At 40.5% G+C, this 15041-nt stretch overlaps 1 protein-coding gene across 1 annotated transcript; it reads right to left on the bottom strand.

Annotated features, from left to right (window-relative positions):
* Window positions 1–8218: 8218 nt before the first annotated feature.
* On the bottom strand, window positions 8219–13486 carry LOC109236410 (transcription initiation factor IIF subunit beta). Its single transcript, XM_019402585.1, has 6 exons — window positions 13142–13486; window positions 11309–11417; window positions 9854–9984; window positions 9695–9769; window positions 9126–9275; window positions 8219–8730 (listed from the first exon to the last, which is right to left on the bottom strand). The coding sequence occupies exons 1-6, from the start codon at window positions 13334–13336 to the stop codon at window positions 8611–8613; spliced, it is 780 nt and encodes a 259-aa protein (XP_019258130.1). The 5' UTR covers window positions 13337–13486; the 3' UTR covers window positions 8219–8610.
* Between the last annotated feature and the right edge of the window lie 1555 nt (window positions 13487–15041).

Genomic DNA, 15041 nt, shown 5'->3' with positions numbered 1-15041 from the left:
AGGAAATGACTTGAATGATGATGAAATCGAGTCAGTGTTGTTGAAAAAGTTTGGGGAAACACTCTCAAAAGGAGCTATGATTTGGTATTACAACTTAGCTCCTAACTCTATTGATTCATTTGCTATGTTAGCGGACGCTTTCGTTTAAGCTCACGTCGGGGCCATAAAGGTGGCCACAAGAAAATTGGATGTCTTCAAAATAAAACAAAGGAACGACGAGATGTTAAGGGAGTTCGTGTCCAGGTTTCAGATGGAAAGAATGGAACTGCCACCGGTCTCCGACGACTGAGCGGTACAGGCCTTCATGTAGGGTTTGAACGAGCAAAGCTCAATTGCTTCTCGACAACTAAAGCAGAACTTGATAGAGTATCCAGCTGTGACATGGTCAGTGTGCACAACCATTACCAGTCAAAAATCAGAGTTGAGGAAGACAAATTAGGAGGCCCCTCGGGCTCAGTTCATCCTAACAGGTTCGTGGCCAAGCCCCCAAGGGACACGAACAGAGATTCGAGATCAAACAAGGAAAGGTATCAGCCATATGCCGACCGAAGGAACAACGGTCCAAGCCGTAACATTCCTCGGAGCGATCGGAAAAATGATCGAGGGCATAGTTCTCGGGGACTCATGAGCAAGAGCGAGTTCGATAAACATACCGACCCCACGAAGGCTCCTCTATTATCAGAGTACAATTTAGCATTAATGCATCAGGGATCATGTCAGGTATTGGAAAAATCAAAGACACCAAGTGGCCAAGGCCCATACAAACCGATCCTTCTCAAAGAAACCCGAACTTGATGTTCAAGTATCATGGCACGCCAGTCATGGAACAAAAGATTTTCGGCAGCTAAAAGAATAGGTGGCTCGATTGTTCAACGAGGGCCACCTTCGAGAATTTCTAAGTGATCGTGCCAAGAACCACTTCAGGGAGAGAGATGCAAGGAAAAACGAGCAAGAAGAACCACAGCATGTAATCCACATAATCATTGGAGGAGTCGATGTCCCCCAACGTCCTATATTCAAGCACACCAAAGTATCAATCACAAGAGAAAAACGGACTCGGAGCTATGTGCCCGAGGACGTCCTGTCATTCTGCGACGAGGAAGCAGAAAACTTATCCCAACCTCACAACGACGCCCTGGTAATCTCTATTCTTTTAAATAAAATTCAAGTTAAACGTGTTATAGTGGATCCAGGTAGCTCGGCAAACATAATCAGATCGAGGGTCGTGGAACAACTTGGCCTGCAAGATCAGATTGTACCCGCATCCCGGGTGTTGAATGGCTTGAACATGGCAAGCAAAACAACAAAGAGAGAGATTATCTTGCCAGTAAATGTAGCCGGGACCATACAAGACACCAGGTTCCATGTCATCGAAGGTGACATGAGGTATAACGTGCTCCTTGGGAGACCATGGATACACAACATGAGGGCAGTGCCTTCGACCCTCCACCAGATGATGAAATTTCCGACAGAGGAGGGAGTGAAAACAGTCCACGGAGAACAACATGCTGCAAAAGAGATGTTTGCAATCGAGGAAGTGGTTCCGATACCAGAACCCTTGGCCTCGTAGAAATCGAGCTCCAAAGGTAAGCAGGCAGCTAAGTAGCAATCACAGCTCCCAGCATCGACAGAATTAGAATAACAGGTAATCGAAGGCGAAGAAGAGAACTTCCTTACTCCTCGAACCTTCATTATTCTCGAGGAGTCCAATGCTACCAAGTCAACCGCTCAAGAGAAAGGTACACCTGGGAACGGGATTAACTCCCGAACTCAAGAAAAAACTCATTTAGTTTCTTATTGATAATATAGATTGCATTGCTTGGTCCCATTTAGATATGATAGGGATTCCGCCGGAAATCACCACACATAGGCTGAGCACCAAGTCAACCGCTCAAGAGAAAGGTACACCTGGTAACGGGATTAACTCCCGAACTCAAGAAAAAACTCATTTAGTTTCTTATTGATAATATGGATTGCATTGCTTGGTCCCATTTAGATATGATAGGGATTCCGCCGGAAATCACCACACATAGGCTGAACAATTTAATGGGCTTCAATAAATTCAGCCCTCGAATAATTTATAGGCTTCGATAACATCAGCCATCGATAAAACCTAAAGAGATATTCGATTATCAGTACAAAAACAAGGTCTCGATACGTCGAACCTTCGAAAAACCCAACGAGTAAAAAAAACACATGCTATGGCATAACTAAACTTTCACTAAGTCTTTTAGCCTAAATGAGGGAAAAATTGTATAGCCATTCTAGAGGCCGAATTGGCCCAACTTAAAGAGCCTAAGGGCCAACTTCGAAAGGCTTAAGGGCCAAAAACTTATAGAACGAGACTCCGCTCTCATTTCGATCCGGACTCAAGAGTCATGATACCCCGAGCTTACATCGGATCGATCTAAACTTAGCTCGAAGATTATTATATCTATCGGTAAAGACTAAGGGTTTATTATATCCCGAACCCAAACCAGTTCTCGGACCAATCATTCAAACGAAGTTTTTCCATAAATAAAGACAATATGAAATCCAGCACAAGTCAAAAATGGGAAAAAAGGCTCCTCCTGTATTTCCAAAGGATGATTACAAGGAATATTACTCAAAGGATACTTGCACAAAAACAAAATAAGGAAACCTAAAACTACTTCGGAGTCACATCTTCGGCAGTCACATCTTCGAGAGACTCATCCTCAGGTACTTCATCTTCGTCTTCTCCACTCTCGGAGCCACTAGCAGAATCATCCTCATCAGAAAGCAGAGCGGTAGCCTCTTCTTCCAAAATCTTTGCCCTTTCGATATCGGCCGAGAGATCGAAACCGCGAGCATGTACCTCCTCGAGGGTTACCCTCCGGGACTGTCGCCTAGCATAGTCAAGTGCACTTGATAACTTAACTTTTGCTGCATAAGAAATCTCCTTGGCCCAAGCATTAGCCGCTTCAGCATCGGCTCGGTACGAAGACATAATTGCCTCAGCGTCGGATCTGGCCTTGGCCAACTCAGCAGCGGATTTAGCTTTCAGCTCCTCGATCTTGCGGCCTCGAGCTAGATTCTCCTCCTTCACACTTTGAAACTGACGTTCGAGTGAAGCCAGCTCTTCTCGATGAGTTTCTTTCTCAGAAGCGAGATTGTCCATGCTTCGCCTCCACCCCAAGGTCTCGGCATCCTTCATCTTAAGCTCCTCCCGAAGTTGCATCACATTTCGCCCTTCTGATGAAACTGCAAAATTAAAAGCATTAATCGTCGAAACAAACAATTACATAACAGACCCTTAAAGGCTATATTACCTTTTCAACAAACTCGGCCCGTCCCTGGCAAGCCTGCGTCAATTCAACTCGAAGATCGTTGATCTCCACTTCTTTCTTAACATAGAGGGTTTTAAGACTGTCCCTCTCTTCCGAAACCTTCTTAAGCTCAGACTCACATCGAGCAAGATCGGTTCGAGACTTGGAAAATGCACTTTTATGGAGCACCACATCTTTCATAAAAAAAGGGGGAGAGATGGATTCAGAACAACAAAAGCAATGGCGCGGTATAAAAAACAGAAAACCCATTTGTTTGAAGAGTCGACGAGCCTCATCAAAAATGAAAAAAGCATCTGGGTCGGGCCATCTGCAAGCCCTACAAAGCATTCTCGAAAGATGTCATGCCCTTCGTGGCTCGCTTCCACTTCAGAAGACCTCATATTCTGAGCATCTCGAATTTGCTCCTCGGAGAACTCGGGGCCAGGCGGTGAGTCGTCCACATTGAGTACCCCAAGTGATCCACTCGGGGAGTTCTCTTTTATTTGAAAAGGCTCGGGATCGGGCCATTCGGCCTCGCCCTCCAAATGGCCTCCTAGACGAGGTGCCTTTTTTCTGCACGATGGCTCGGGGACTTTGTTTGAACTCCCCTCGGATATTTCTTCGGCTCTGGAATGAGCCACATCAACCATCACCAGCTCGACGGACTTCTAAGCACCGGCGTTTCCTCTTTCACGAGCTACCAGTAGGCAGTCGTTATCTTCTTCTTCCTCATGATCCCAGAGGCGTTGGGCCGTTTCCGGAGATAAGGCCGCCGTATTGGCCTTGGACCTTCGAACCACGCTCTTCTTGGGCTTCGGGGGATTTGCAGATGACTCTCTTTTTCTTTTTTCTTTAGAAGACTTCGGAATCTCTTCTTCATCATCCAGGGCCGGCCGCATAGCAACGGCTTCTCCAAGACCTGCACAAAACCGAAATAAGTACAAGAAAACAAACAAGGGAGCTCACCATGGTTTTTGGCCTCCCATCGACCCTTGACCAAATCTCGCCAACAACGCTCCGAATAAGAGGAAGTGGAAACTAGCTTTCGGACCCAACCTTCGAGGTCCAGGACCCCACCGGGAAACCAAGCAGTAGCTACACCATCAGAAAGGAGTTAAACCGAGGGGAAAGATAAAACCGAGAAAAGGAAAAGGAAATGGGGTATAAACCTATTATTTACATACGTTTCATGTTCCACTCCTCGGGGAACGACATCCATTCAGTAGGAATTAGGTCAGAGGTCTTGACTCAGACAAATAGGCTCATCCACCCGCGGTCTTTATCCTCATCGACACTAGAAAATAGAGATTTCAAGGATCAGCATTGCAGTTTTATCAAGCCACCGCGATAAAGTCGAGGATTGTATTGTCTGATCAGATGGTTGAGGGTGAAAGGCATCCCCTCGACCTGACTCGAAAAGAACTTGATCAAATGAACAATTTGCCAGAACGAAGGATCGATTTGGACAAGCTTCACTCGGTACCGTTGGCGAAAATCGAGAATAACTGGATCTATGGGACCCTGAGTCGGGATTGCAGGGCCCAACGTGAATGGGTAGGTATACACGCTTAAGTACCTCGCTTTATATGTAGTGATATCCTCCTCGGGGGAAGGGATCACTACTTCTTTGTTCTCCCACTTGCAATCCTCCTTAACTTGTGCAAGCTCGTCCTTGGTTATCAAATTGACATATCGAGACATGGGCTCACATCGGACTGGTGTCGATACGGGTTTCTTGATCTTGAAATCGGATGTTATTTCGCATGGCGGAGGAATGCACTCCTCAATACGAGGGGGCACTACCGGTTTACTCTTGGTCGATCGAGAAGATGAAGAAGCCTTTTCTTTCTGGGGAACCGATTTAGAGGTCTTAGCCATTATAATGCGGAATTTCAAAATAGAGAGTGTTGATGATGAAATAAGGACTAATAGAAGAGAAGAGAGAACTCGGAGAAATTGAAAGAGCTAATGAGACTTTGAGAACAATATGAGAATAAAGCTTGCAAGATTGTGAAGTTTATCTATTTATATGAGATCATTCAAGCGTACTAAGGAAGCCAAAAAGCCGACCGTCAGTCGCCTCCAATCAATGACCTTGGGAACCGCACGAAAAGCAACCTTTTAAGTCACCTCAACCGCTGACGTCACGAGATTGGCATCAGGATCGAGGCGTCGAAGATCTACTCATTTTTTATCAATCTATTTCGAGTTCGAGCAAAGTGTTCACTCGATTACTAAGCCCAAGGGCTACCCGAGTTTGAGAAATTTCTCACTCAGGGACTATAAAAAAGCCTAAGGGCTAACTTTATTCGAGCAAGTACTCGCTTGACTACTAAGCCCAAGGGCTACTCGAGTTTGAAGGAAGTTCTCACTCGATGATCGTCTACGGAGCCTAAGGGCTAAATTTATTTCAAATTCGAGACCTTGCTCTCACTTAACTCGGACTCAGGAATCCTGATGTTCCGAGTTCGCATAGAATCGATTTAAGCTCAGCTCGAGGATTAACAAGAGCCTTAAGGGATATTATATTGGTTGATTAAATACCTAAGGGTTTATTATGTCCTGAGTCCGGTGTTCAGGCCTATCACCAAAGTTATGCAATCGAATTTTTTCGCAGATAAAGATGGAATGAAATTCAACACAAGCCAAAAATGAGACAAATAGGTCCTTTTATATTTACAAGAGACAGTTACAAAATATAACTACAATATCCACGAAGGGTATTCACACAGGAACAAAGAAGCAAGAAACAAAAGCCAAGAACCTAATCTACTTTTAAGGCCACGTCCTCGAGAGCGACATCTTCGGGAACCTCCTCCCCGGGGACCCCATTTTGATCTTTGAAAATGTATGTACGCCCGAAGAGATTTAGGGCGGAAAATCCTCGTTGAATGTAACTGTATTTTCACGGAGGTTGAGCATTCCGTTGAAATTTTGGGCCATAATCCGTTAAAAAAGAGCAGCAAAAGAAAAAGACCAGAAGGGAAGACCAGAAGATGTAGCTTCACCTTCTATCACAAGAAAAATCAAAAGGGTTACAAGATGCACGAGCAACGATCCAAGGATGTTTATCCTTGGGGCATTGTTCCCGGGGAGGGGGGGGGATGCAAAAGTTAGTAGACGATGGTTCCACCTCATTCCATGGAGAGCAAAAGGAATGAAGTGCTACACCAGGTTGAAGTTAAGAGAGATTAGCAACAGTGTAAAGTTCACATATTTTCCGATGCGAGAAGGATTCGGTGCCCTTCTCACGTCGTTTCAAATCGAAGCTTTGAAAAAAGGAACCTTGGCATAACTGGTAAAGTTGCTGCCTTATGACCTTGTATTCGCGGGTTCGAACCATGGGAATAAACGATTAAAGAAGGAAGCAAAGAAGGGAAAAGATCAAAAGTATATGAGGATGAAAAAAGAACAGTTCTTTGTTCAACAGAATAGCCTCCTATTTATAGAAAGGCGGCGACGGATCGGCGGCGCAAGTGGCCAACCAACGCTGACACGCATTTGATGTTTTGGGGAACAGTACCGACGTGACATTTCCGGTCATTTCAAGCACCTACGTCACGGGCGTGACATCATCATGAAAAGCTTGGGGAAGTCGAGGTGCAAATCGTTTCTTATCATCTTATTCTAAGAAACGCGGGGACTATCTGTATACAGTCAAAATTATATGCCCCTGATGTAGAAGCTCGAGGTTCCGCCCTAGGCCCGAGTCTGGGAGAGGTCAAGTTCGAAACCGGCGGACCAGACTCGAGCTCGAAGACAGAGTGTAATGCCCAAAGGTAGGAGTTCGAGGAATACCGAGGCCAAGTGTGCTTGACCTCGAAGTAGTGCCGTTATGGATTTGTACCAGAGCGAGCTAGATTCCTACCACGTCTCTAAGATCATGGTGCAAATCCCGGAATAAGATCGTACAATTCCGTACTTGGCGGTTAGACAGCTGTAACAAGAATATTCCCTACTGTAAATAGAAATATTCCTTATTTAGGGTTCCTCTATTATAAAAAGGGAACCCCAATCATTTGTAAGATCATCTGAGAGAACTGAGAATAGAATATACTCTACCTTTTTCGCCTGCTTTTCATCAGCATTGTCCTTTAGCTTTATTGTTCTTACTTTGCTTTTATACTTGTTCTTATTATACCAAGCCTACCCCGAGGCCCCTGTGCTCGAGGTCACTACTGTTGAGTAACATTGGTTTGATTCACCTTTCTCTTTCATTTTTACTTCATATTTCTTGATTGTTAAATGGTATTGAATTAAATCACGTATCTTTAAAACTACAAATCATTGTTACTCGAAAATATTCGAGGTAAACAAACACACATGCTATGGGACTCCCAAGGATACAAGTACCTCAAAAATAATTCCCTCTCATCAATCTCAACACAAGAAAATAGTTAATAGCACCACTAATTATAATAGTGCAAAACCTACTTTGTGAAGAAACTAATAACCTATTCCCATATGAAATTGACTACAAAACTCATTTAGACATTCGCTAAAGAAAATAGCAAGTAACAAATCCTAAACATTTAGGTTTCCTACTCCAATTTGAATTAGTCTTCAATAACTCCTATAGATTAACGCTTTCATGTATAGATTAGGCGCACATCATGAGTTCAAAGTATTTTGGAAACCAAAAAACTTGGTATTTGAGTGAGAAAGGTAGAGAGATGAGTCTGTTACCCATCGAGTCCCGAACCATGAGCTAGTTGACCTTTGAATATTTCTAGGTTAATATAAAACAAAATTATTATCTTCTGTTCTTTTTTTTTTCTCCCATGAAAAACCATAATCTTGTCAGAAATATAGTCTTCGGGAAGGTGGAGTGCAAGGAAAATGGAAGTAATAAATTGTTTATATAAGCTAGACTCTTATATCCCAGCATTACTTATTTCCAATGATAACATTCCTTGAGGTAATGATACTTATCAAACAAAACAAAATATTCCTTGAGGTAATAAAAATTAAAAGGGCAGCCCTGTACATCAAGCTCCTGCATTGCAGGATTTTCAGAGAAGGGCTAGATTACATTGGTCTTCTTATGTATGCAATGTTCAGCGACCCAGCAATTTATACAATAATGTTGGCGAACCTTCTTCCCTTTTCCATGGGGTAAACTTATACAACAAAAGAATAGCAGTTCAGTTCTATAATTCCATTTCCATAGAGGACAAAATTCATACATCCATTCATGATTGACGATGACGGCATACTACAGCACCTATCAATTGGTGAAAGATAGAGGTATAATGTTCACGACACTAATTCTACTAAAACTCTAGGTTCCACGACCTAACATGTATTGAAACAGAGGGACAATTCATTCAGCACCTGTATCCTCTACAGATTTTTTATACTCTGGCTTCAACTCGTATGTTCCTTGGTTTGTTCCTCTTTTATTGTACACGCAAAGCTCATTCAATATCTCTTTTAAAAATTGCTGCAAAGCAAGTAAACTAGTTAGATATAATATCATGAGGTAAGGAGAGACGCAACCACGCAGCATCAAAAGGAAATATAATCATTTTTCTGTTCTCTCTATTTGTTGTCCCTGATTGAGAGGACAAAATGGACATATATGAGCAAACATGGAAGCAAAATTATGTGATGTGACTTGGATTGCAAGAGCTATTGCAGTGAATCTCACACTTCCCTCAAGAAAACAATGGGTATTAACTTCATTCTCAGAAAAAAAGAAAATAATGAGTATTAACTAATCTCAAAAACAATAGGTACTAACCAAAAAACCCCAGTAAAGTAAGCGTCCGATCACAAAAAGAAACAAATAACTTAAGGATTTTATGACAGAATAGACATCCGGATCAGACAACATACCGCAGGTTGATCTGTTTCTTGCACTAACTGCTTCAAAGTCCAATTGGGTTGTCTCTCAAAAAGCTTAAACATGATATCTTCCAGTTCGCCACGGTCCCTTCTAGTTCTCTTGACTTCAGGCCCCTTAACAGGAGCCGCCTTCTTCTTGTCCTGCATGGGAACAAGGATTTAAAGAGGCTACTAATTATTCCATTAACTTTCTTGCAGAGATTAGAAAGGACCATGGGGAGCATTTCCATAATATAACTGAATACAGTGAGCCAAGTTGGCAAAGTACTCTGACAGAAGGTCATGCAAAACGAGGTTTCAAGGAGGCGTAATAGTGAGTGTGTGTAACCCAATCGTATGCTCTATCATACTTTGAAGATCATGAAAAGCATTTCTCTGTCTCAAGAAGGCATTTACTAAAGTTACAACTTAGTAAATTGCAGCATGTCAAATCATACGCACTATATGACCTGAAAGATCCTCTGCAAAGACGAAATCTTCCAAAAGTACATAAAGCTGTGTATAAAAAAGGAAAGGCAAGATTTCTAAATGTTCAGAGGAATAGATGATGGTCCGTATACCTTAGAACTGGAGGCAATCAAGCCGATCATCCCAGGCATGGGCCTCATATTGACTCCACGATCATTATCAATGACCTGATTTTGCAGTAAATTAATCAAGGAACAGTCAAGACAAAGTGCGAATGTTTCAGAGAAGAGATCAAATGATAGGAGATTTACCTGTATTTGTCTGTTCTTAATCATTGACTTATTTGTCCTTTCACGACACATTTTCCTGTACTCCTCCATGTTACGAGTATGAGGTGTCATATCAAACTTATGTTCGACCTTTCCTTCCATGGAAGCTCTTCCTTCAGAAAGAACAATAATTCGGAGAGCAGAGGTTGAGAGAGTGAATTAGGTAAATCAAATTGAAACCTGGGTTGACCGTAACGCTTTCCAGTTGGAAAAGCTTAAAACCGCCAATTCGTGAATTCCTCAGTACTACGATAGATAATGTAAGCAAAGAAAAAAAACCAGCACCAAGCAAATAAAGCTTAGATTTTTGAAAATATTCTAAAGTCATATATTGATGATATTGCAGAAAGAAAAGAACTTTATAATTTACTCCTTCCGATAAAATTTAGATGAGGTAGTTTGACTCGGGACGAAGTAAAAGCATTGTGGGGCCATGACATTTGTGTGGTTATAAAAGCTTCTCATTAAGGGTAAAATAGGTAAAATGAAGATTCTAAAGTTGAATTATTTTTAACTATAGAAATGTGTCATTCTTTTTGGAACGGAATAATAAGGAAAGTGTGCCATCTAAATTGAAATAGAGGGCACAAAATTGACATAAACATACAATTTCATTATCTCAGAGTTAATGAAGGAGAAGTAAACAAAGAGGCAAAGGAAAGAGAAAATAACTAGAAACACAGAGCCAATGAAAAGGAATCAGAGAACGTGGAGGCCTCAGCGAGAAGTAGCCAAGAGATTTTCAAGGAAATTAAGCCTCTTAACTCCTTTAAAGGATACCCGGTTATTCTATGAGTGTATGAAAACACTCTAAGCATCCAACCCAAAACCTTGAGACAAAGAGAGGAGTGACCCAAGACATTTATAAACCTCTTTGGATGCATACCTTTCGTGGGACTTTAAATAACTCAACACCCTTCCACACTATTGAATTCTTAGGGTGAACACATGGACTTAAATGCATACTTAGAAGCATGAGAACTATCAAAGGTTGACTCTGATACAACGTGAAAGAATCTAAGCATCCAGCATAAAATATCTTAAAGAAACTGGTGTAGCAGATAACTCTGGATCCTTGTGTACGTGGTGTGTGTTTTTTAGATAACTAAACAAACAATAGAATCAAGATATCAGTACCCAAACCAATTGCTAGCAAATAGACAACTAAAATCTCCAACTGAACCTCACAGTGCAGATGGAGGAGCCTAATCAGAAGCAGAAAGATGCTGTTTTGAGACAAAAATAAATCAGAGAACTCAAACTGGTCCTTCAGTTCACTAGGTGTACCTAAACCTATAATGTTTTGAAGAAACAAATGGAAATAATCAACCTGATTTAACTCCCCGAAAACAATGCAGATCAAGCTAAGAACAATAGGAAACATCATCAAACATTCACATGACTTTATACCACTTAAGTGACAGCCGAGATACTTACCTTGAGGGGTCTCCGAGAACACACACATTGGGACAAAGTCTTGGAACATATTCAAGGAGTAACTTTTCGGCACATTCCCAGTGTCATTCCCACCCATCTCCATAGTGAACTGTATACCATAAAGATTCCATAAGGGTAAAGATGCATATGAACAGATCCAGCGTATAAGCAATGGACGCACATGCACCCACGTCTCGAACACAGATTACATCCATGAAAATATCAGGATCAGACTCTATATATGAACATATAAAATTTAAACGAACATATATAAAAATATGTATCAACATTAAGGACCTTTTTTTTTTTTTTTAGGGGGGGGGGGGGGTAGGGGGGTAGGATATTGTTGACCAGCCTTGAACCCTTGACCTAGTAGTTAGGAGAAAACTCCCCAACCACTATGAACAAGGATGGCCCGTAGAGACGTTGGACTATCTCATACTACTACTCTACACATGCATATACAAACCTTTAAACAAGAATCTAAAACTACTCTGTTGTTGAGTATTGAGATTTTGATGATTAACAAAGTTTGTTCAGATGAAATGTTCTAAGAACCAGGTCCTCAACGTAACAGCTTAACTGCTCTAAGAACCAGCTCCTCATGCTTAAGAACCCAGCTCCTCAAGGTTGATGATTGCACGTTTTTGCAAGAGAGTAACTTTATCTCAAAGTTACCCAAGTCCGAGTTTGTTGGAAGAGGACTGCTAAACATGATAAGGGTTGTTGTCCAAGAAGATACGTTTGCATAAGTGAGAGACAAGAGTTCTAAGACTTGTGGAGTCCTTGGAGCAGTAGGAGTCCTATCAAACGAGATGCTGACTATGCATAGGACTCCTAAAAGATCTCGGAGTCGAGGGAATTTAAACACTATCTTTTTGACCTGCTGAGATTATCCTTTTACACATCAAAAGAAGAACTACATTTTCTATACTCAAGTCGAGTACTAGTGTTGTATTCTTCTTGAGTTAATCTAGTAAATATGTTTTAGGAAATCGAGTTGTAATCGAAGTGTCACGTATAATTAGTGAGTTGGAGTGAGTGTTTGATTTTGCAAGTTAGAGTAACTTGTAAATCAAATAGTTGACGTTGGAGAACTGCAGAGTATTGAGTTATAGATTTGTAATCGATAAATTTGGCTCATTGTTCTAGTGAAGTTGAAGTTAAAATCCTACATGGTAGGTCGTGGTTTTTGCACCTTTTGAGCTTCCACGTAAAAAATGTTGGGTTTAATTTACTGCTTATTTTAATTTACGCTTACGCATAAGGAATAAGGTAAAGAACCAAGTTCTTTAGTAATCTACAAAGGCACTCAAACTAACATTTGTATATACATTAAGAGGTACATTCATCGACTTTAAACCCTAAATTCACCACGGAGACGCAGGATCATGTTCCACAGGAATTGGTACTGATTAACATCCTAATTTCTGGCATACTGTTACTTATATTGGTTAAACCTAGCTCTCTAACAACAATGAAAAAACAAACATAACAATAATAACAACCCAGTAAAATCCTACTAGTGGGGTCTGGGGAGGGTAGTGTGTATGCAGACCCGAGGGAGTAGAGAGGCTGTTTCCGAAAGACCCTCGGCTCAAAATTACAAAAAAACAAACATAACCAAAAGCACAAATATGAATTTCGCTTCAAGAAAATATCATAGATTTCAGATGATTTCTATCTATGTGCGTTTTATTCAAGAAAATAAATTCCGAAATCGGAAAAATGACGTGTTTATCTTTAGTTGTTTACTCACCGCACATAAACTATGTACGAGATAAGATCGACTATGAAAGCTGTTTTTTTTTTTTAGATAAAAGAGAGGATTACTTTAAGAGCAGAAGATTCATCGGAATGAAGAGGATCAACAGAGACAATGACTTTAGAAAGTTGCGGTGAATCGGCGGAGGCGGCGGCGGCTTGCCATGATTTGGAAACAACTAAAGGACACTTGAGTAACCACACTGCATCCTTCGACTTTGATGTATCCACTGTTATACTACTGTTGCTGTTATCTTCTTCCATCTCCGTCGGCTGTTATGATCGGTTTTCCGATGATTCAGCTCCTCCGGTTTCGACGGTGGCGATGTCTGAAATTGGAAAAGGAGAACTGAAGTGGACCGAGATTGAATCGGGTTTGGGTACGGATAAAAGACTTGAGTCCACGTGGGAATTGTAAGTAGTGACTTGATATATCACGTATTCCTTGAGGTTTTTTTTTTTTCTTTTTTCCTTCCAAATACTTCTTGGAATTGGACTTGTGGTTATTCTATACGTACTAAAATTGTTCTTAGAGAGTTCGAATTTTAGCACTATTATTAGGATACTTAACACAACTAGTCTTAGGGTACGCGCTTTGCGCGTGTATCCGTCTTAATAGATACGATTTTTTTAGAAATTACATCAATCTTACATTAAAAATTATGTTCCTAAAATGACGATTGTTGATCCTATTTAGTTGACACAACAAAAGGTAGAAGTCCTCAATCAATATAGTCAACTTAAAATTTATATTTCACAAGTTATCAGGCAAGATTATACATCTCGATCAACATTGTGAAGATATTTTATTTGAAAAATGCAATATATTAATAATTTCTTTGAAAAATATCAATGACTATTTATTTAAGGAACAAACATAGAAAGGTTAAAAAAAATGAAATGAGTTAAATACAAGATTATATGACTGTAGTAATTATATTAACACATCTACTATTCTAACGGTACAAATTCTCCCATAAGATTAAGCTTGCCAATGCTTGAAATATAAAATGTTGACAATATCATGTGCAAAGTGAAGTAGATGACTTTCAATTTGTAATATGATTCTTCAAAATGTAATGTATACGGGTACTAAAGGTTTTTAATGATTTTAGAAATTATTTAATGTAACCTAAAATTTTGGAATATTCTCTTAATCCAATTTTTAAAATTTTTACTTAATTTCTAGTTTAATCTATTATTGAATGTAAGTAATTGATGATAGGCTATAATTACGTATTTTAGTCGATTATTATACTCTAATTTACTGCACTTTAATTGAGTTTGAGCTTTAATCGCTAGTGTTTTGCACTAATGGTGTGTTTTATGCCTTGTAGGAGTGATTCCGAGCTATGTAGATATTATGGAATGATTCAAGTGATTTGGAGCTTTAAAGTTTGAGTAAAAGTTCAAGGAATTAAGCCGGGATCGTGTTTGGGGGTCAACGGATGATAGTTAGAGCAAACGAAGACTTCAGTAGGCAGATTGTACAGTGTCTAGTAAAATAGATATAACTTTTTGCTCAAAACTCCATTTTGGCTACACAATATATTGTTGGAAAGATAACTCAAAGGGCTACAACTTTCATGTTTTAGGTTTTTCCAAATACGGAATGGAACGCGCGAAGAACGCGCGAAGTCGCGCGTGTTAGGGAGCTGAGGCAGAATGGTGCGCGAAGGACGCGCGAGGTCGCGCGAGTCACCCGAGAAAAGTGTCCTTTTTCACATTGGAGAAGGTATAATTGTTTGGGCCCAACCCTAGTTGGTATATATACATGAGTGAACATTTTTTAGAGCAATTTTTGACGAAGGAAGAGCACAGAGCCGCCTTGGAGGCCGGGTTTCATCTTTTCTTCCACCAACTTAGTAATATTTATGTTTCTTTGTATGATTTGTTGTTTTGCTACCATGTCTATGTGGAGCTAAACTTCACGTTCTAGGGTTGTGGTTCTTTCATGACTATTGTTATT

This window comes from Nicotiana attenuata, unplaced genomic scaffold (assembly GCF_001879085.1).
Source record: "Nicotiana attenuata strain UT unplaced genomic scaffold, NIATTr2, whole genome shotgun sequence".
In the NCBI taxonomy this organism is placed as follows: Eukaryota; Viridiplantae; Streptophyta; class Magnoliopsida; order Solanales; family Solanaceae; genus Nicotiana; species Nicotiana attenuata.
Note: the sequence above shows the minus strand (reverse complement) of the source record. Positions and strands in the feature narration are given on the sequence as shown.

Coding starts and splice junctions, on each gene's coding strand:
- LOC109236410 (XM_019402585.1), bottom strand. CDS start 13,336: ATGGAAGAAGATAACAGCAACAGTAGTATAACAGTGGATACATCAAAG. Junction 9,770..9,853: donor TTAAGAACAGACAAATACAG/GTAAATCTCCTA, acceptor CTGCAAAATCAG/GTCATTGATAATGATCGTGG. Junction 8,731..9,125: donor AAGAAACAGATCAACCTGCG/GTATGTTGTCTG, acceptor CTTGCTTTGCAG/CAATTTTTAAAAGAGATATT.